The sequence below is a fragment of the Scaptodrosophila lebanonensis genome, unplaced genomic scaffold (genome assembly GCF_003285725.1).
Source record: "Scaptodrosophila lebanonensis strain 11010-0011.00,11010-0021.00 unplaced genomic scaffold, SlebRS2 tig00000001-arrow-pilon, whole genome shotgun sequence".
NCBI lineage: Eukaryota > Metazoa > Arthropoda > Insecta > Diptera > Drosophilidae > Scaptodrosophila > Scaptodrosophila lebanonensis.
The window spans coordinates 21866001-21886871 of NW_022060529.1; the positions used below are offsets into that span (position 1 = coordinate 21866001).

A 20871-nucleotide genomic window follows, 5' to 3' on the forward strand; every position below is an offset into this window, starting at 1 on the left:
AAGCCCATACATAGATAATAGAAGTTGCTGTTCTGGATTTCGCTACTTTAAAAGGAAATTCGAATGAAAGCGAAACGCAGAACACGCTCGAGTGGCCGGAGTTGCACAGCATTTAGGAAGGCCGAAAAAACAGGAAAATTGAAAGTAAAACATAACTCTTACATATTAAAAACTAATTGCATGAATATTCAAAAAATAAAACATGTGTGTATAATAAAATGCCTTTTTATTTGATCGACTTAAAATTTCAAACTGCCGGTTATCTTATAAAAATCCTCCACTTCCTGCGACGATTTCAGCACACATAAGTGCACTTCATTGCAGTGTACAATTCCGAAGTCGTAATCACCAAACTTTTTCAATATCTCACGCGCGTCGAAGCTGTTGGGGCTTTTAGCGTTCAGTTCCTTACGTTTACGATTGTTCATGATCGTCATGTGCAGCTTGATGCTGTCGCGTTCAATGTTATCCGTTGCACAAAGTCCGCTTGGCTTGAAATGCTGAAGGCACCTATCAGCGAAGTGCTGCAGGTCTGGCGCCTCCACGCGTGCGTAGAGCACACGGGTCGAGCTGGGGTCATCGTTCATGATTTCCAAGCCGCTCACTTTCAGCTGCAATGGTGTGCTCAATTCCGTCAAATATTGGCGACACAGTTGTAACTGTTCCAAGGCCTTTTGTCGTTCTTCATCGTCCAGCAACACGTAGACGCCTAGTGTCAGGTGAATGCAGCGCTCCGAAATAAACAGATCTGAGTCAATGCCGGGGAATTCCGCCTCCAAAATGCTTTGCTGTAAAACGAGCGATGTTTTTTATTAGATGGAACTTTTATTGAATTGGATTTACTTTGAGTGCCAAAAACTTCTCCTGCACGATGCCACTGTTAAGCGAAACCGCCAAAAAGTGAGTGGGCCGCATTTTTTTGCGTAACGATTCAACAATTAGTCGAATCTTGCGGAGAGCTGCGCATAAGCTACTTCGTTCTTTTCCCCTAATAAGAAGCTCGCTCGATTTGTCGTTGGGACGGGGCACAGAAATTTCCGTCTGCGTCTCATTCTCAATGCGCCGTTTGGTGTTTCCCTTCATCCCAATTAAGCCGCCGTAGAAGGCTTTTGGAATATGTAATGGTAGTTTATAGCCTTCGTTATTTGGCAGCTCCACAATTTTGCAAGTCGCTTCATCATCAAAGTCGTCTTCGGCATATAAATCTACGTAAAGAAACTGAGAGCTTAACAAAAGTTTTTAAATAATATTATCATACCCACCTGTCTCTAAATATTCCTTTGCCTGTGACCCCCTTTTGCCAGCGTTCGTTTTATCGCCTCCGAAATCCTCGTGCGTAATATTTACGCGGTACATGCGGTTGTGGCTCATACGTTGCAACGGCGGTGCTAGGATATCGCGGCTCATTTTGCTGAAATTCGTTGAACACCGAAAACGCAATCCGAAATAAGTAATTTAGCAAGAGATGTGCAGATTAGTAAATTAGAATTACGAAAACCGGCTGTCATCGCTAAGTGGAACTGGTTTAATGCACATAGTTACCCCGTTGATGTTTAAAAACAACACCACTCATATAATCCAAGATTTTAAATTAAGTCTGAAGTCCTAGTAATTTCTACTAAATAATCTTTTCTCATTAAGAAATATAATTTACTGTTTGTATATTTTCCATTAGTTTATTTACTTAAAACGAATTAATCGTTTAGTTCCATTAGTTGTAGTTCATTTATTCGTTTCGTTCACTCATATTTATTTTTTGTTCTTTATTATGGAAGTTCTGTTTCTATGTTTTAGCAATTTGAAAGTGTTGATGGGCCGGTAAACGAAATTAAATTACAATAAAGAATTAAAGAGTGTAAACCACACTTTACATACATACACAGCTGGACTGAATAATAGGCGTGAGACATTTTTTTTCAAAAAAAACTTTATATTTGTATATTCAAATTTTTCTCAAAAAATCAATCATTTTTCAAAATAAACATACTTCAGCTACAAAACAAATAATAAACGGCTTTACTAGCTATTAAAATTAACTTAGCGTTTAGTTAATTCAAAAAATACAAATATTTCGGTCAGAATAATAGATGTGTCAAAACAAAACTTAATCGTATATATAAATGTTTAAAAATATTATAGCAATACATACATATATACTCGTATTATAGTTATAAGTGATTTTTAGTTTTTTTTTATATTCATATAAACAATAATAGTTCATACCGCCCGTATCGCTATTATCCATAGCGTTATTTTGGGAGTATAGCAGTCTCTATTTAGAAGTACATATGTATGTATCATAAAAATCATCCTTTGTTGGTGAGAAGGGAAAATACCTTCGCAGAGAGGTATTTGGGCCTCGCACCCACTAAACCCCTCCTCCTAGGACTGTTAAATTAATCATAATTTATCTTGACTTTAGATTTGGCTTGTGGTTTGGCCTTCATTTTCAATTCAGTCAATGACGATCTGCCTATTCCCCTTTATTTCGACCAATGCATTTAGGTTTTAGTTTGGGACCCGACTGAGCTTTTAAAATAAAAGCCCTAACACAAATGTTCAGATGAAATTTGAATACAAGTTTATTATTAGTTGTTGTTTGTGTTTATTGTGTCTTCAAACTTTAAAGTCCCGGTGATCTTATAAAAGTAATTTACTTTTCCCGAGGACCCAAGCTCACACAAATGTACTTCGTCGCACTGCGCGACGCCGAGGTCGTAGTCACCGAATCGTTTTATAATCTCACGCGCATCAAAACTGTTGGAGCTTTGTTTGTTTAATTTCTTACGATAACGATTGTTCAAGATTGTCATGTGCAATTTTACGTTGTCGCGTTTACTTTCGGCGGACGCACAAAGCCCGGTTTGTTTGAAATGTTTCAAACACTTGTCCGCAAATTCTTGGAGTTCTGGCGCCTCCACGCGTGCATAGACCACTCGAGTCGAGCTCGGATTATCATTCATGATTTCCAAGCCCCTTATATTAAGATGAAATGATTTATATGATTCCGTAAAATATTGGCGACACATTTGCAATTCTTTCATGGCATTTTCGCGTTCTCTACCGTCCAGTAGAACGTAGACGCCTAGGGTCAAGTGAAGGCAGCGTTCCGAAATAAACAGATCTGTGTCAATGCCTGGGAGTTGAGCTTCCAAAATGCATTTCTGGAAATGAAGCGCTGCGTTATTGGATAGGACTCTAATTTGTTATATTTTTGGATTTACTTTCAATGCCAAAAACTGCTTCTGCATGGCCCCAGTGTTAAGTGGAACCGCCAAAAAGTGGGTGGGCCGCATTTTCTTGCGCAATGTATCAACTAGCAGTCGAATCTTGTGGAGAGCTGTGCACAAATTACCTCGTTCTTTTCCCTTAATGATAAGACTGCTAGATTTTTCAGATCGACGTGGCACATAAATTTCAGTTTCTGTCGCAGCCTCTATGTGTCGTTTGGTATGTCCCTTCATAAAGCCGCCATAGAAGGCTTTTGGAATTTGTAATGCTAATTTGTAGCCACAATTATCTGGTAACTCTTCTATTTTACACGCGGCTGCATCTTCTTTAAGATGGAATGTAATGAAAACAAAAGCATTTGATGTTATAATACCTACCTGGCTCTGGCTGTTCCGCATTCTGGTCGGCGTTTAACATATCGCCTTTAGAATCCTTGAGTCCTACATTTGTGTTCATTTTTTAGCTGGGCGCGTGGGATTGTGGAGTTTTCAAAAATAAGGGGAAACACAGAAACCACACTCAATAATGAAATGAGATTTGTGTAGAAGATGAGACTACAATGCGAGAGGGGCTCTCATCGCTAAAGAGAACTGGTTCAATGTAAATTGGTTCACTTAATAATCGCTTAAAACAACAAGTTCACACGTGCATATTTCTTAAATACAAATCGAGTTGTTAAAAGATTAATATATCAATATTAGATGTTCACAAATCATCATGCCCGCTATAGCAGCTGCCGACACTACACATAAGAAAGATAAAACTCTGGAATCCAAAAAATCGTGGAAAGCTATCAATGCGGAGCGAAAAGTGATTAAACAACAGCGCAAGCAAGAAAAACTATTAAAGGAGCTGCAGAAGGCAGAAGAAGCCAAGAAGTCAGAAGATCTGAATGTCGCGAAAAAGTCCAAAACTATACCTAATCCATCTACGGTGAGCATAGCAGTTCCTGGATCCATACTCGAGAATGCACAGTCTCCTGAGCTGCGCTCATATGTGGCCGGACAAATTGCTCGAGCAGCCTGCATTTTTCGTGTCAACGAGGTAATCGTTTTTGACGATGTGGGTGTGGCAACGGCACGGGAGACAAAACGCAGCTACGACGAGGATAATGTCAACGGTACAGTACGGAGAAGCTCGCTTCAATTGGCGCGTATATTGCAGTATCTTGAGTGTCCGCAGTATCTGCGTAAGTTTTTCTTTCCGCTACACAACGATCTGAAGTTCTCGGGCCTCTTGAATCCTCTGGACACACCACACCACCTCCGGCAGCAAAGCAAATTTCAATATCGCGAGGGTGTTATTAGTGAAAAACAGGCAAAGGAGGGCCACAGCTATGTAAATGTAGGCTTGTTAAATGATGTGCTTGTGGATAAGGCCATCGAAGCGGGCGTGCGAGTTACTGTCAAAATGAGTGCTCCTAGTGGTACGTACGTGTAATTCCGAATAATATCAATAAGAAGTTGAGCGATAATTTTGCATATCCTGCAGAGCAAACAAAGAAACTTCGTGGCACTTTGGTCAGTCCGGACGAGCCACGACGCGAGACTGGTGTCTACTGGGGCTATCAGGTACGAATAGCACACTCCCTTTCGGAAATATTTACCAAATCACCATATGAAGGCGGTTACGATTTGACACTGGGAACATCCGATCGGGGTGCTAACGTGCACCAGATTCCTAGCAAATCCCTTCAGTACAACCACATGCTCATTGTATTTGGCGGTCTGCAGGGTCTTGAAGCAGCTCTTATTGCTGATGAGAAATTGAAAGTTGACGATCCTGAATTATTATTCGATCATTATGTAAATGTTTTGCCCAAGCAAGGGTCACGCACCATTCGTACAGAGGAGGCGTTGCTCATAGCCTTAGCGGCGCTGCAAGATAAACTCCAGCCCGAGAACGCCGATCTGGAAACTGATTTAATAGATTTGCTGCCACGCAGTGAAGACACGGGTATTGCGATGACACGCGATAATTTAGTAAGCCACAAGAAAAAGAATCGAAGAATAGTGGAAACCATCGAGGCCGTCGATGCCGTTGAAAAAACGGAACGTCGACCAAATCCGTTTGCGCAGAAGACAGCTGAAGATGTAACCGATAAGGATATAACTGAAGATGATTTCGAAATAGTTTCTACTGCTCACGATGTGACCCATAAGAAGGCCAACAGTATTGGCGGGGACCTTAGTCGATTTGAATAAAAAACTTGCAATTTATTTAGAGTTTTTTGCATTTTATTGGTTTGCATTTATCATCTACACATTGTAGCCACAATTATCTGGTATGTCCTCTACACATTGTATGTATGTACTATATGACGTGCAATGGCTTGTTTCTCACAACTAATTTGTTATAAATGCTATGTATTTTGTATTTATGTATTCTTCCCTTTTCTCTTGCGAATGGTACGTTTATATACTGATTCTATTTTTATACATATTCTTGTTTTAGGATAGACAGAGCAAAACTATTAAACAGAAAGGATTACAACAAATATATTGAAAAACAATGCAATTTTGAAAAGGTTAATTTTCTGTTCCTTTAAAATTGGAGTTTTTCTCTCTATCCGAAAGCAGGGATATGTATAAATGTACAAGCGCATTATATTGAATACACATGTTGTTCCACAGAAATTTGTTCAAAACGCTTTTATATACTGCTCGGCTTAATTCTAAACAAAGTGGTACATGAATTTTGAATTTAAAATCTTTTCTACTATACGTTCACGTAATTTCATTATTTTGTACACCTTTGGAAATGTTTGATACTTGCAGCTGAGAAGCAACAATAATTATAATACTCAGTCACTTGCACTGTTCAACATAAGACACCAACTTTTTTTATAACAATAGGTACTCTTATTGTACAATCAATGTATAAATTACATATTGGAAACAATTAGTAACTAGTACAAAATATATATATATTCATTTTATGCCACTTTGGTTGCCTTTATCTCTCTTATTTTATTTACATAGAAGAAGTTGAGAATAATGCCGTTTCCCGCCTACTAATCAACCAACAGCCTTCTCTAAAATGAGCAAATAATGCAAATGAACTAAACTTAATTAAAATTAAATATAATATGTTGCCACATTATCACTAGTCATTATTAGCTATGGAATGATGGTATCGTGAAAGCGTGTTTCGGGAAAGAAATCCTCTTCCATTTCGATGCGCGTATCGCTCTGATATCCCAGCAACGTTTCGGTATCCTCCTCAAGATGTCGTATGGGATAGCTAATGCCATCGCCGAAGCTATAGGATTTGCCATAACACAGTGACAAATAATTTCAATAAAATGCAGTTCTAAATCAATTTATGTATCTATGTAGTTACGAGATATTGGGTGTGATATATGTATGTATGTGGAGTGTGTGTATGGGTGCATTGTGATATGAATGTGTGTTGCTGTTTGTGGTGATGTACGAGCAGTGATTTTGGTGTAAGAAGCAAAGCATTTGAATGATGTACTTAGAGCGTAACAATTGAGATTGAGCTTAAGTTTTGTTTGGCAAATTAAAAACAACAAACTTTTGCATTTTGTATGCACATCAACACATATATTTTAATTATGTGTTTATTTATATATTTTTTCGTTCTTCAACTTATGTGGTATTAACAATGAATGAAAAATCACTTACATAATGATTGAATGCTTTTTAATAATAATTCAGTATAAAAAATGGCATATAAAAATAAAATATTTGCTATGCTAGACAGAACAGAAAGAATTGCAGAAAAGTAAACAACTAACTACACGATTTAATTTAATAAAAGCCAAATTATTTCAATACATATAATTGAAACATTCATCTTCATAATTCTCCCAAATGATGTGGCAATGAGTATCTTTCCATCTTGCCTTGTCAGTGTTTTACTTAAAATTAGCATTAATCACACAAAATACCGCATTTTTCGCTTCTTTTGCCTAAAATTTTCTAGTAAATGTAAATGTTAAACAAAATAACAAACAGTTCTAATGTACTACTCTAATATTGCCAAAATTTCAATTTCACATCCGATTTCTTTTGATTAATTTCCGATCGCTATTCTTACATAACAAACATCGATTTAGAGTTTACTTTTAATACGTATTATGCGCATTACATAAATGTTTTTGTTTCAATGGGTGTCTGAGTGTAAATATACAAAACTTAATCATTCCATATATGTAGGTATGTATGAAGCTATTATTATTATTATTACACTTAATATAAAATACGTTAATAGTCTCAGTAGAAAAATTTATGGGTGTAGCTCTTAGGGTTTCAGGGCAGACTGGGCAAGCGGCTACAGTATTTCATACTCAAATGCATCTTAATAACTAGAAAACTATGACAGACTGGCTCTGGCCTTGTTTTTTTTTCTTCTTTTTTTTTTGCTGTTTGTTAAAAAGAAACCAAAGTTACATTAATTTTTATTTAGTTAGTTTGGTTTGTAAGTTCTTTGTTGCAAACTGGCTCAAATTGATGTCCTTATTTATATGGCTTTGTTGGCGACTAAATGTGGCCCACCATTTAGTTCGCAAACTCCTTTGTCAGCAGTAGCAGCAGTCGTTATTGAACCATGGTCACCAATTATATTGATGACTACAGGAGTGTTTGAATTATTGGTGTCTGGAAAGGCAGCTGCAGCGGGAACTGGAGGGGGCAGCGATATTGGCCCTGGCTGTGCCTCAACATTGACAATGACTTGACTAGGCGGGGTGATTTCTAAATGGTTGCGTTGTTGTTGCGGCACTATTTGCTGTTCGATGGCTTGATTGTTGTCTCGTACTTGATGAGTTTGATGATTATTTAAGTGTGTATTTAAGGATGTTTCATCAATCAACTTATCTGTTGGTTGGCCATCTAACCTGTTGGTTGTTGTATCGCCCATAGCATCGTAGCGATAGCCGCCGCGGTTGTTGCCAAGTTGTTCAGTAGCCGTGGGAAATTCCAGGCCATCGCCTCGACTATTATTGATTCATGGTGAATATATTTTGTGAATAAGCAAAATTGTTGAATTCTTGTTAACGGGCATTGTTTGTTGTTGTTTGTTTTTTAAAATCCAGGGCCATTTCCTTTTCCGATCCGATCAATTTTGTCGAAATAGATTTCGCTTTTCACTGCTTAATTTTAGTACAATTGTTTTGCAGGAATTTTTCATTACACATAGGAATTTTTGCAGATCTTTTTCGGCATATTTGATCGGGTTTAGAAAAGGTAAGAGGCCTAATAGTATTGTTGATTGATATGTTGTTTTTGTGGTAGTAGCAAGTAGTTAGTTTGTTTGGTACTTTTTACAATATAGCTGTTAGTTATTATAAATCGAAATAGTCCATTTTTTAATTTTGCATGTATGTGTTAATGTAGATCGAATTGCGGTTTAGTGTAGGCATGTGTTTGTTAAATATGCATTTTTTGGTGTTAACATAGAAGCGGTGGGAGAACGCTTTGAAAATCTTGTAACTTTTATTGCTATTTTACAATGGTTTTTGACTTGACCTAAAAGTTTTACTGGCAAAAACGTAAAATTAAAATATAATTAGTGTACTAAGCTATTAGGGCGTTTTTAGTAACGGCTTTGTTTTATGTTTCTTAGGGCTAGATTAGGTTTACATTAAAGACAAATTAAATAACAGTTACATTTGTTGGAACTTCAGCACTTGGTAACACATTTATAATTACATGTTATTAGACTTATGTATTTATGTAACTAAAGGAAAATGAACAACCTTGTGCCTCATCTAATGTCGCACAAATGGACCTGATTGCAATTTATGGACTACAAAATGCTTTCGAAACAGTTGTAAGAACATTTGGTTGCAAAAAGTGAATAATTTAATCTGTATAAGTGCGAAAACAGCTTTAGAACATGCCCTTAATTTGCCAAATAGATTAAACACAAAGAATTTTGAAAGTGATTTAAATTGACGAGAAAATAAAAAAAAAGCGTTCAACACAAAAACAACAACTAAATGCACAGCCATTTTTTGTTTGTTCATCAGTGCAGGACATTTAGTATAAATGCGGTGGGTATGATCAGGTACAACAATATGGTAAATCATATTTCAGAAAAACGCCTACATACCTGGTGAAAATGGGTAAGAACCAGTACTGCCAATTATCGCCGAACACTTCGCAGAAATTGGCATATCGACCCAGATTATAGCCATTCTTGTCTGGTCCACCAACACGGAAGATGGGCGCTCGGAAGGCCTCTATATTAAGGAATCTCCAACATGAATACACAAACAAATAATTAAATTGAAAATACTCACCTAAAGTGGTGCGATTCATGAACACCAAATAGATGTGATAGCCAAACAAACTGACAAGACTGATCGCAAACATAATTCCAATAAAAAACAGGAACAATATGTGAAAGCGTCCCATGCCAGTCCCGTTCAGCTGTCCCTGTTCCGATAATTGATTTTCGTTCTTTATAATTAAGTACAAACAAATGTACCAGAATTTGATATAAAGGTTAGTAATAAATAGAACAATCTATTCTACATACAAAAATATGGATATACTTGTCTATCATCAAGCATATAGAATGGTGAAATGAAAACAGGCAGTAAGGAGGACACTCATGCATACACGAGTAGAAGATCGAGTATAGCGACAAGCTAACAAACTTACCTTCCAGAACTGAATAAAATCGTTGAGTGTGGTAAATGCAACGTACAGGCAATAGATCAGTGCATAGCCCAAGAACAGTACAAAGTATTTGTAATTGTAAAAGTTAACGCAATTGTTCACCCAAGGGCAATGATGATCCATTTTGAGTACACAACAATTACACACGCTGCAATGATGCGATCGGTCTGGCTTTATGATTTTGCATTTCTCACAGAATCGCACGGCGCCATTCATTGTGCTATGCGGGAAACGGATAAGAAAGTTTTAATAAAAAGTGCAAACCAATAAAAGTATATATATTTATTGTCTTACCGATTTGTGACAGGCAAGTTGCGTGCAAAGTTGTTTAGAATACGTTTCTGAGCCTCTTGATTTTCCGCACGAAACAGTCGCTCTACCTCGGATTCAGGAAGCCGCCACTACAGATATTTCAATAAAATGAAATGACTATATTTTATGAGTTTTATTCGTCAAAAATGTGCAAATATGGTAAAACAATTAGGCGCGTGTTTTATTAATGACATATTAATAACCTGTTTATGCATAATACTTGTATATGATGTGTGCAACAATTTGAATATTTTTATAAGGGATATACAAGCGCCTTTTCTATCTTAGTGTTTATATCGCTCTACCATGTGAATGTGAATCATCATCAACGATTTGATCTTCTCGATACTTACATGGTCCGGCACCCGACCCACCGACGTGAAAATGGTTTGCCAGTAGGACCATAGGAATAGCACAAGAGTCAGATGATAAAAGAGCAGAAAAACGGCCATGGTTACTCGGTTTTCCATGCCCACTGAAATTATACGAATATAAAGGGGTATCACATCACATTACTGTCCAGCTGACTATTTTACTCACAGATGCAAAGCTGCACCACGTAGGCATAGTAGGACCAGCCGATGACGGCGGTAATGAAGAGCACAGGTATCCACTTAAATACACTCATACAACAGCTGCAAGGTGTCTTCCTTCTTCCGTGATCGTCGTTTCCCATGCTACAACACTTGACGGCAGCCCCACAAATGTACTGAACGAGTGCGTTTATGATTTGTTGGGAGTTTGTGGGTGCAATTAACGGAGGGGGGTGGTAGCTAGAAGAGGTGCTGGTGGCAGCTACTGCTGGAGTGGCCGTTGCTGCTGCTTATCAAAGTCGCGTGTGATCGCACACAGCTATAGGTTCATGAATCACGATTGCTTATGATGAGAACATTCATTTGTATTTGTGGTATATACACTTTTGCTTTTCTTTTCCGCGGCCAAGAGTGAAAGTTATTGGCCTAGCTAAATGCCATGTTTGAGTATTAATAATTGAAACAGCACCGCTTGCTAGTCACTTTTCATAAGCTTTTTACAAAGTTGAAAATCTAGGTTGCACGACTTTTCTTTATCAGCTATTTTAATACTGCTATCCTGCTGCCCTAATCGCAACACAAGCAATGGCGATGTGAGTACAAAACAATGATATCGATATTATGAAAGTAGCTTATTGGCGATGTCTGTGCTTATCGATATATCTTTTTTAATGCTGCAAATAGCTTGGTATTTTTGTGTGTTTATTTTCACTTTGTAGTATATTTTTGGAGCAGGAAATTCAGATATCAAATTAATAGCTACATACATACATACATATACGTACGTAAATTGGAATATTTTATATTGAATAGTTCTTTAAAAATATAATCTTAAACAAAAAACACAATTCTTCATATCCTTTTCTTCTTACTTTTTGATCTACTTTAGACAACTGATTGATATACTTCAGCAACAGGTAATTTAAATTAATGAATATTTTTCTAAAATACCAGACCAAAGTTATGTATTGCTTTTTTGTGTTTCTCCATATTATTAATTTAAAGTCCCGCGTTTTGTTAGCGGTGACATATGTTACTGCGTCATGGTATCGAATAAATCTAGTGAAATCTACCTAGGATATATCAATGTTTCATCGATACATCGCTGTTTTTTACATCCCTATTAGAAATTGTTGAAGCTTTAGTATTATAGTAACGTGTGTCGTCGTCAGAGGTAGTTATATTCCGTCGCGTATTAAATAATACGTCTTCGTTCGTTTCAAAATTAAGAAGTATTACTGAAAACTTTTCAATAGAGGAGTCAACATCTTAAAAGAAAGGCTGCACTGCCTGTGCAACTTTAGATTTTATATAAATTCCAACTAGAGATTCTTTAAATATCTCCTGATTGTGCAAGAGTAGTACGAAATGTGATAAAACAAAAAAAAGTTACACTACGTGCGCGTAATAAAAAACGAGGCCGATTTGCACGAGGAGTAGACGGAAAGCAGGCAGGCAGCAGTCAGGCGGCAGGCTCCCCCAAAAAATATACATACATACAAAAATCTACCTATCACTTGGTTGATTGTTGTTGTTGCTGACGGTGCAGCTACAGTGGTGCTGGCGAGGTTTTTGGGGGGCGCCTGTGGGTTCGCTTGCTGGCTGCCTTAGTTTGGGGGGGACAATCAATAAACACGCTTAGCCGTGTGCCGTGTACCGTGTGTTGGTGTTGTGTTGTCGATGATGATGATGGTGACGACGACGACGACGACATCGTCGTGTCGTGTCTTAGGGGGATGGGGTGGTCGGTGGACTGTGTATGCGCATGTGATTCAAATGCCGGTTTTGAATGTGCCGTCGGCTTTTGAAATGTTGAATGAACAAGTGCTTAAAATATATACTTGTATAAATTGCTTTAATACCAATCTTTATGAAAGCTCTATCAATCCGATTGTAAAGATATGCCTCGGTTTTTATATTAATTAATTAAAGGCAGATAAATCGCTCCAATGGGCTTAATAAAATGTGTCTCATTGTGCCCGGGAGGAGTACGCGCGGCTCAAACAGCTTTTTCTCGTTTAATTAGAATTTAAAGTAATTAGCCGCGCGGACCTTCTAATTGCACTGATTGTGTGTATTTGCCTGCTTGTGTTTGGCTCTACATATTTGATTGGCGACTATAGCTTATCGATGGGTATCGAAATGCAATATGGAATTGGGTCATGGTCGCCAAAGTTAACAGCAGGCGGGCATTTCTAAATTGTATTTGTGTGTATTGCCATTTGGAGTCATCAATAAAACAAGTGCCCAGCACAGCGGGCGTCACTTTGCGGCACTCAAGTTTGGTGGGCCTGTGTAGGAGGTTTTTTATTTTAACTTTTGTTCAAAATAAGCCGACAAAAAATATCTAGCATAGCTTACATATAGCAACTTGCTGTTGCCATGGTTAGACAAAGCAGTTGCAAAGAGGCAATACAAATAGAGGCGTGTATGTATGTATGTACTATAAGTATATATACTTACTTATGTACATAAATGGTCATACATAATGTACAATCTTAACGAACTACAAACATACCCATATAATGCTGCTAGAGACTTTAGAAAAAGTACAAACATACATACATACGAGTACATGCATACATGTCTGTTTACTTAAGCAAAATCATTCTCGCACACAATTTAATTAAACAATTATATTGCCAGAAATGTGTAGAGAACAATTGTATATGTGTACATACATATGTGTGCATGTATGGCTATATAAATGATTGTCTGCGTGGGCATACTTGTGTGTGAGTGTGTGTGCTCTTTCATTTCGCACCCAACTTATACGAATTGAATTCGACGCAAAAGTTTCATAAGTTTTGACGCCTTCAGTTTCCACCACCCTCTGAAACGTATAAAAAAGCACGAAAAAAGTAGAATTTAATGCACAATTTAAAAAAAATATCCATACGCATAATGAAAAATCAACCATAAACCCAATGCAGCAATTTCCAACTTTTTTTCTATATCAGCACTGCAAAGTAATTAATTAAAACCATTTTGCTATTTTTTGATTTGCAACAAGTACAATCGGAGCTAATCAAAAAAGTAGAGAAGAAAATAAAACAAGTGCATAAAAAAAGAATAAAAAAATAAAACAACAACAGCAAAAACGAACGCAAGTGACATTTGTGTGTGTGTGTGTGTGATATATTTGTTGAACCCCAGTAAGTTCTCCTTCTTAATCAAATCTAATAATGAAATTTTGTTCAAACATCAAAGTCGTTGTCGTCGCACGCACACATCGTATATAAAACGTATACCCAAAACAGAGAGTTGGCCGACAGACGTTGCTACCGAAAGCAAACGGAAAATATCCAACCACCACAACAGCAATAAGAAAATCCATCTGCAACAACATTGGCGCAGCTTTGCCAAAAACAAAAGAAGAAGAAAACAACAACCAGTCGAGTAACAGTAATAAATTCAATTTTGTTAAAGACTCAAAGAGCAAACAACAGCGATTGAAAGAACCAGAAGGAACCGCAGCAGCAACGTCAGCCAGTCAGCAAAATATTCGTTCGTTTTTTGGAACTAACCACAGTTATCGCATAAATAACATATATAGATATACAAGTATATATATATACATACATACTCGTATATAGATATAGACCAGGTAAGTCGCTTTTCAGTATTGTTTTGTTTATATTTATTTTGTTTTGTGATTAAGTATTTAACGGGCTTATCAGTAGAACTCAAGGGTTGGCTGATAAGCAGTCCATAAAACGTTCGATTTTCATTAGCATTGTATAGTCAGTGGTGGCATGTGGCGATTCCAGTTGGGTTAGGCTGGCATAACACAAAGTCTATTGATGTTGGCTTAGGCTAGGTTGTGGAAAATTTTATTCAAGTTCTATAACTAATCAACTAGTTAGCCTTTTATTCATACACACCTACATATAAGTAGTATACTCTTTCACAGTCACGCACAAAAAACTCAAACATTTCAAAGGCACAGGCACGCAAAATTCGTTTCGACTACTGACGTTTGAGCGGTACGAGAAACCAACTTCGATTTCATGCTCCTGATGCTGACGCTGACACTGACAGCGAAGCGAGTCGCTGGGGACTCAACAAGGGAGCCTTGTTGAAGGGCCTTTTTCATTTCTGCCGCAGATTCTTTGCATCTACAAGCACAGAGCTCTCGCCGTCTACTTGTGTATGTATGAGTGTGTGGCAGATTCGGTCACGCTTATAGCTACTGTTTAACGCGATGGCAGTGCACCATTTTCATCAAATTTCCTTTGAATGTACACACATACATACATAGTGTATATATATACTTACTTTAGTCTGTAAGTGCTTATATCGTTTTGGGCTTTACGACTTGAGGCTTACACGTATTATATATGTATGTATGTATAACTGTACATATACAGCTTCGTTCACCTTTATATGCCCACCGTGCTTGTACTTGCTTTTTAGTTCCTGATAGATAAACGTAAATTAAAATATAGGTTTTGAGGATATGTGATAGTGATTTTCGTTCATGAATAAAACTATGCATATGAAAGAAGCTTAGTTCTGATTTCAAAGATAAGATGAGATTTTGATAATACGACGCCTGCTAAGTTATGAATCAGCCGGTGTTCGGCCACTATTCTGATAAGCTGCTTTCTTAGTTGATTGACTTTCCTGAATAAGTATTGTGTGGTTCCAGGCAGTCTTTGGATTATCTAATTGTATTTTACTATCTGTTTGTCAGAGTCGGTCCTCTAAAACCGACTTACCTCCAAGAAACAAAGCATTCTTAACAATTTTTGTTGTTCAATTGTTAAATATTCAGTATTTCTAATTTTAATAAGGTTGTTTTGTTGAATGAATTGTTGTGGATAGCTCCGCTAAGGTGTGTGGCCACGTCTTGTCACTGTTTGCCCAACAGATAGAGAGTCGATTCGTTATGTTTCATTGTGTTTTTTTTTGCTCCTGACATGTCATCTGATTCAATCATTTTCACGATGTTGCTGCAATTTATATTTACTTGTGTAAATTGTGAATCTTTTTCGTCAAAATATGCAGAATGGTTGAGACATTAACATTTTGAATATCTACCTTATGGTATCATAAAATGTTTGTTAACAAATGTTGCATTGACATTATTAAAATTTCCAGAACAATAATAAAAAGTATTCCAATGAACAGGATCTTAAACACTTAATGTCTTTCCAACTTTGATAAAAACTTCAGCCCATTAGGGTAATTGGTGTAAAAAATCGGTAATAAATAACAGTTAAGGTTTGTTCGGTCGTTTTGGATTTATTCATTTGCTAAGAATAATGATATAAAAAGGAATGTGGGAAATAAAAATATACTTTTGAGTACTAAGAAATTATTTCTAAATTGAACCCATTTTTATTTCAATTAAAGTTGTCATTATTTAATCCTAGCATGGCACAAAAACATGGTTTATTGACTCTATCAATTGCATTAATTAAGGCAGGCGCAATATAGGATTTCCCCATCATAATAACCTATACTGTGGCATACATTTTGCCTCGCGCCTCGTACATTGTGCGATGCGGACCGTCAGTCGCTTTTCATCTGTAGGTTTTCCACGCTGGGCCTTTTATTGATTGAGTTTCGCTGGAGGAAGATGAACACGTCTTGAGATAAATGTAATACAATATTGGAAATTAAAAGGCGGAGAGAAAGTGGTGGCTGTGGGTATGAATGACTTCCTTTATTCATGCTCTTTGTTGACTATATACACTCCTAATTGAAGTATAGGGATTTAAATTGAGGAGCTTCCCTTTCAAAGTTCAATTAATATTGATTCATAGATAGATAAAAGAGCAGGCGCGCATTAAACGCACACATAGATGCACACATACATACAATTTAGGACATCGACCAAGACCATTTAATGCCGCATACACAAATAATAAGAACTGTTGCACAATTTCTTCATTTCCAGACTACAATGCAGATCACATTTCCATGCGCCTTTTTGTATGCAATGGAAATTTTATAAGCATTGTTCTTCATTTCTATTTAAATCATAGTTCACTGTTTCGTCTAAATTTGAAAGCAATTCAATGTTTTGCCACAGCCTGTAATTATCTGTGGTCAGGTGTGCTTGAAATACATCAGACTAGGCGACTTTACAAGCGATTAGTTGTAAGAGGTGAGGGCGTGTGGCATAGTGTGTTCAAAAGCTCTTTTATCGACAGGCAGTCTTCTTTTTGTATGTCATTGACAAGGGTTTTGGGTTGCGCCTACAGGCGTTGTTCCTTTATCTTTCATATGTCCGTGCCTCTCATTGCTTTGTGAGTGAGCGCAGCACAAACACACATACATACATACATACATACCTATCCACCCTCATACACAGATAGGACGCGCGCACGTGAAAAGCTCATCATAAGCACAAGTTTGTTATTTTCTTTTTTTATTACTTTTTTATATTTCTTTTGGCCATCAATTTTTATTCTTGTTTGTGTGCGTGTGCACATCCATTCCATTGTGCATGTACATGTATGTATATGGTGGTTATGTGGTTGTTTCACTTTATTTCGTTTTGTTCTGGTCGCCGCACAGGTGCATTTTTGTGCGAGTGCCTGACCTGTGCTCGCGTTGTGAAAAAAGTTTCACTCTATGGCAATGCCATGATAAATGAGAAAGAAATGCAAGGCCTTTGTTTCCGACCTCTCAATTATCAATGGCTGAAATTCCATATCTGGCCGAGGAAAATTAGTTCTGGCTTTTGTTGAACAGAAAACAAAGAAAGCCTGCACTCAGCATACATTTAAATGGAAACGCAGTGCAACAAATGTATGTAGTAATTAAAACTTTAAATGTAATTTCAAGATAATAATGATTTAAGGAAATTGAAAAGTATATTTAAAAATTACAATAATATCGGTTCGTCCCATAAGTTATATTCACAAAGGGAATAGAGAAGTCTATTAGCAAGTCCATTAACCAATGTGGGTTCAGCTTTTTCTGAAATCCTGCCTAGACATTTTAAAACACAAAAATGTTAATATAGGAAATCCCCATTAGTTAAAATAATAAAACAGAAATGGAATGGAAAAAAAATGTTTTATTTAAAGTGGTGATAACAGAAAACGTCGTTATACTTTATAAATAAGTTTAGCCCTCTTGGCTCTTTATTGTTTTGTAATGAATAAAGAATTTTTTGTTATTGTCTTCTGATTTTCTAATTGAAAAGATGTACATTGAACATCAATTAAGCTTATATTTATTTTTAAAATAAATTTTTTTGCGTGGTAGAGGGGCATTGCTTTTAGCTGCTTTATGAAGCTGCCCATCGTGTGCTTAATTTAATTTGAAACTAACACAAAGAATTTTGCTTTTAAAACATTCACTCGGCTGTCGACTTAAGTTGCCTATGTAACAGCTTAACAACTTAATGTTATTAATTAGTTTGCGCTGCCGGTACCTCGCCAATTAACCCTCCCCCGAATAAAAGCCTGTCATGCATAAACCTTTGCAAATACGCATAAATTTAAGACTAATTTATATTTTCTGCATTTGAGCGACTTAAATGTAAATCAGTACAAAACACTAATGACGTCACGAGAGGAAGAACACGTAGTATTTGTTTGATAAATGGTTTGTAAATAAAATGTTGCGCGAAATGTGAAAATTATGATTCACTGAGTACGCCGCAGATATATGCGTTTCAATAAAGTGGCGCAGTTAGCGTGGGCCGTGCAAAATGCTGGAGAAATAATAATTTTCCCCCAAAACAACCGCAAACACACAAAAATACATAAAAACTGAAAGAGCGAGCAAGTGAAAAACTGCTGCGCACACAAAAAAAAAATCAGAATGGTAGCAAAAAAAAACAACAATAAAAAGTGGGAAAAATCTATTTAATTGTGTGTGCGCCACAAAAAAGGCAGCCAATAAATGCGACGGCCTTCGGTAGACGCCAACGCATGAACAGACTAATGGAGGAGACTCATTTCTATCCCCATAGTCACGACAAATAAGCTGGCTCATCAATATTACTAACTTTTTTTTGGCTTGAATCTCGAGCAAACATTTCATGCTTCCATGCACTTTCTACTCAGTATTCGCCATTTACTAATTAGCGGTGGCTTTGTTCTGACAGTTTAGTTGTCGGTATAGACAAGTGCGAATTCAGGCTATAGGAAATGGAAAAGAGTACAAGCATAAAGTATTAAAGGGAAGAAAACTTTCTTATAATTAGAAAGACTTACAATTACATAACTATGTACGTTGATAATGTATGTTATATAATTATTTTGTAATTGGCGATGTAAATGTATTTTGAAACAAGAGGCTTGTTAAAGTTGCACCTGTCCGTTTGTTTTATTGCTTTTTGTCTTCCTTTTCCTGTTACATACATTCTGACTATTTAGTATACCCCTTCAAAATAGGGTATAAACATAAAAATTCGATCACTGCAATAAAGCAATTGCTAAGTATATTTTCATGTACAAACATGTCTTGTTTCTTTTTACTTAGATACCAAAAATCATCAGCACCTGCTACGTTACAAAACGAATTAAATTGCCGTTTATGTATATGTGCCTTATCTAGAATCCGAAAATGAATGCATTGCAAACAAATTGATTTAGAAACATTGCGATATTTTGTTCTAAACACGCTTTATTGTCGTCGTAATATGTGAAATTGAATTTGATAGTATTATCACTATAATGTTTAATTATAAACACATGCATAATTTTGTGTATAATTAATCGTTTTATCCATATATTTTATTATAAAAATGGCCATATTGTTCGGACCTACCTCAACAACACTGTTGATTGCTAGTAAAAGGTATTACTTAGTTGTATAGGCTCGTTCAAAATTTCTAATATATGTGAAGAACAGGTTTGGTTGGCCCACCTATGTATGTTTTATTCCATTGACTGACGTTTCATCTAATATATTTTCATGTTATTAAATAACTCCAATATTCCACTTTTTTATTTTTCCAACATCTGTGCAAATTGCGTTTGCTTTGGCATGCGTATAATTACAAAAAGTTTGCATTTTAATTTCCATCTACGTTTGAAAGAGCCAACTTTAGCTGCTTAGCATTTTGCCTTGGACGCTTTTGTGGCTGTCCACATAATTTAGAAAGAATAAATGCGGCTCGCCACGAAAGTTTTTCTTGAATATTCTTTCTTCCCGCAATAGTAAGAATTGTGGAAATCAAAAAAGTGGGAAAAATACGCTACTTATCTTTAAGCTGTATGCTTGCACTATAAGTACAGAATGCCAGCTTGATAAGTAATTTAAAAACACTTGTCTCTAGATGACTGTGTCTGTCTGTGCTGTATGTATCTCCAAGATAAAGTTACACACAACAATGTCAGTGAAAGATAAGCTGCTGCCAACGCAAACATCAGCCCAAGCCCAAGCACGTGAGCGCAAGCTATTAAGTATGATATTTAATCACAAATTGGTTGATTGCGTATACGCCTTGTACTTCAAGTAATAGCCTTCTTCGGAAAAACAAGCCAGACAGCTACAACAAAAATACTAAATGACTTTTAAAAGCCAATTAACGCATGATATGAGCCAACAAGCATATAACATCAGTACACTCGCTAACAAAAACTGTGCGCACACAAATATATTTTAATAAAAAAATGCCCATAATTTAGAAAAGACAACACAATTATGCTGCCATAACAGAAAATTCTAACAAAATCGAAAGTTGGCACCATTCAGCACTCTGATATCTGACAGCCCACACCTGTTATACATTATCGAAACCTAATCAATTAAATAAAATAAATGTATATAATGAATCTTTCACTTAGAGTAATGAGATACAAAAATAGTATAATTATATTTTTCTTATTATCGATTGCGTGCTTTTAAGTAAAATATATGTATATATTTTTAAACTATTAATGTGGAAAACTAGGGTCATTTTTATACAAGTAGCCTGTATCTCCAGTACAACGAGAAAACTTAATATTACCATAACTGTCTGCAGTTAACAATAGATTACTATACAAGTTGTTTTAATTTTGGGTTTTAGTAAAATAATTTTTTTGGTCTTAGATCGATCGTTTTGCGTTACTAAAGTGAGTCTGATGTGGGCATGAATTAACAGTTATAGAGATAAACTCAGCCTGCAATCGGAATTTTCAATATTGAAAAATTAAGCAAACAATATTATTATAGTTGGAGGTAGACATGTG

At 36.4% G+C, this 20871-nt stretch overlaps 5 protein-coding genes across 13 annotated transcripts in view; 2 read left to right on the forward strand and 3 right to left on the reverse strand.

Moving 5' to 3' along the window:
• Positions 1 to 205: 205 nt before the first annotated feature.
• On the reverse strand, positions 206 to 1407 carry LOC115634413 (activating signal cointegrator 1 complex subunit 1). The gene is made up of 3 exons (XM_030532111.1): positions 1263 to 1407; positions 844 to 1205; positions 206 to 788 (listed from the first exon to the last, which is right to left on the reverse strand). Exons 1-3 carry the CDS (start codon positions 1405 to 1407, stop codon positions 240 to 242), a joined length of 1056 nt encoding a protein of 351 aa, XP_030387971.1. The 3' UTR covers positions 206 to 239.
• An 873-nt stretch (positions 1408 to 2280) lies between these two features.
• Positions 2281 to 3749, reverse strand: LOC115634141 (activating signal cointegrator 1 complex subunit 1-like). The gene is made up of 3 exons (XM_030531716.1): positions 3609 to 3749; positions 3225 to 3556; positions 2281 to 3164 (listed from the first exon to the last, which is right to left on the reverse strand). The coding sequence occupies exons 1-3, from the start codon at positions 3685 to 3687 to the stop codon at positions 2589 to 2591; spliced, it is 987 nt and encodes a 328-aa protein (XP_030387576.1). The 5' UTR covers positions 3688 to 3749; the 3' UTR covers positions 2281 to 2588.
• A 139-nt stretch (positions 3750 to 3888) lies between these two features.
• On the forward strand, positions 3889 to 5450 carry LOC115628502 (putative methyltransferase C9orf114). Its single transcript, XM_030524645.1, has 2 exons — positions 3889 to 4657; positions 4723 to 5450. The coding sequence occupies exons 1-2, from the start codon at positions 3949 to 3951 to the stop codon at positions 5433 to 5435; spliced, it is 1422 nt and encodes a 473-aa protein (XP_030380505.1). The 5' UTR covers positions 3889 to 3948; the 3' UTR covers positions 5436 to 5450.
• Positions 5451 to 5924: 474 nt separating this feature from the next.
• LOC115628509 (palmitoyltransferase ZDHHC15B) lies at positions 5925 to 11279 on the reverse strand. Of its 6 annotated transcripts, none has more exons than XM_030524676.1 (8): positions 10734 to 11278; positions 10547 to 10668; positions 10176 to 10282; positions 9864 to 10101; positions 9500 to 9659; positions 9310 to 9439; positions 8073 to 8191; positions 7290 to 8009 (listed from the first exon to the last, which is right to left on the reverse strand). In XM_030524676.1, exons 1-8 carry the CDS (start codon positions 10867 to 10869, stop codon positions 7717 to 7719), a joined length of 1305 nt encoding a protein of 434 aa, XP_030380536.1. In that variant the 5' UTR covers positions 10870 to 11278; the 3' UTR covers positions 7290 to 7716. The 6 variants fall into 6 exon arrangements, with proteins under 6 accessions (XP_030380560.1, XP_030380553.1, XP_030380536.1 ...); XM_030524685.1 differs by having other exon boundaries at positions 7796 to 8012; positions 8093 to 8191; XM_030524700.1 differs by lacking the exons at positions 7290 to 8009; positions 8073 to 8191 and adding an exon at positions 5925 to 6492 and having other exon boundaries at positions 9500 to 9635; positions 10734 to 11279.
• A 2617-nt stretch (positions 11280 to 13896) lies between these two features.
• LOC115634547 (cAMP-dependent protein kinase type II regulatory subunit) overlaps positions 13897 to 20871 on the forward strand; it is a 52693-nt gene continuing 45718 nt past the window's right edge. The window contains exon 1 of one of the 4 annotated variants that reach the window (XM_030532361.1): positions 13897 to 14333. The gene's annotated coding sequence lies outside the window, so the exon portion shown is untranslated. The remainder of the gene's footprint in view (positions 14334 to 20871) is intronic. The other 3 variants (XM_030532360.1, XM_030532362.1, XM_030532363.1) reach the window with 3 other exon arrangements.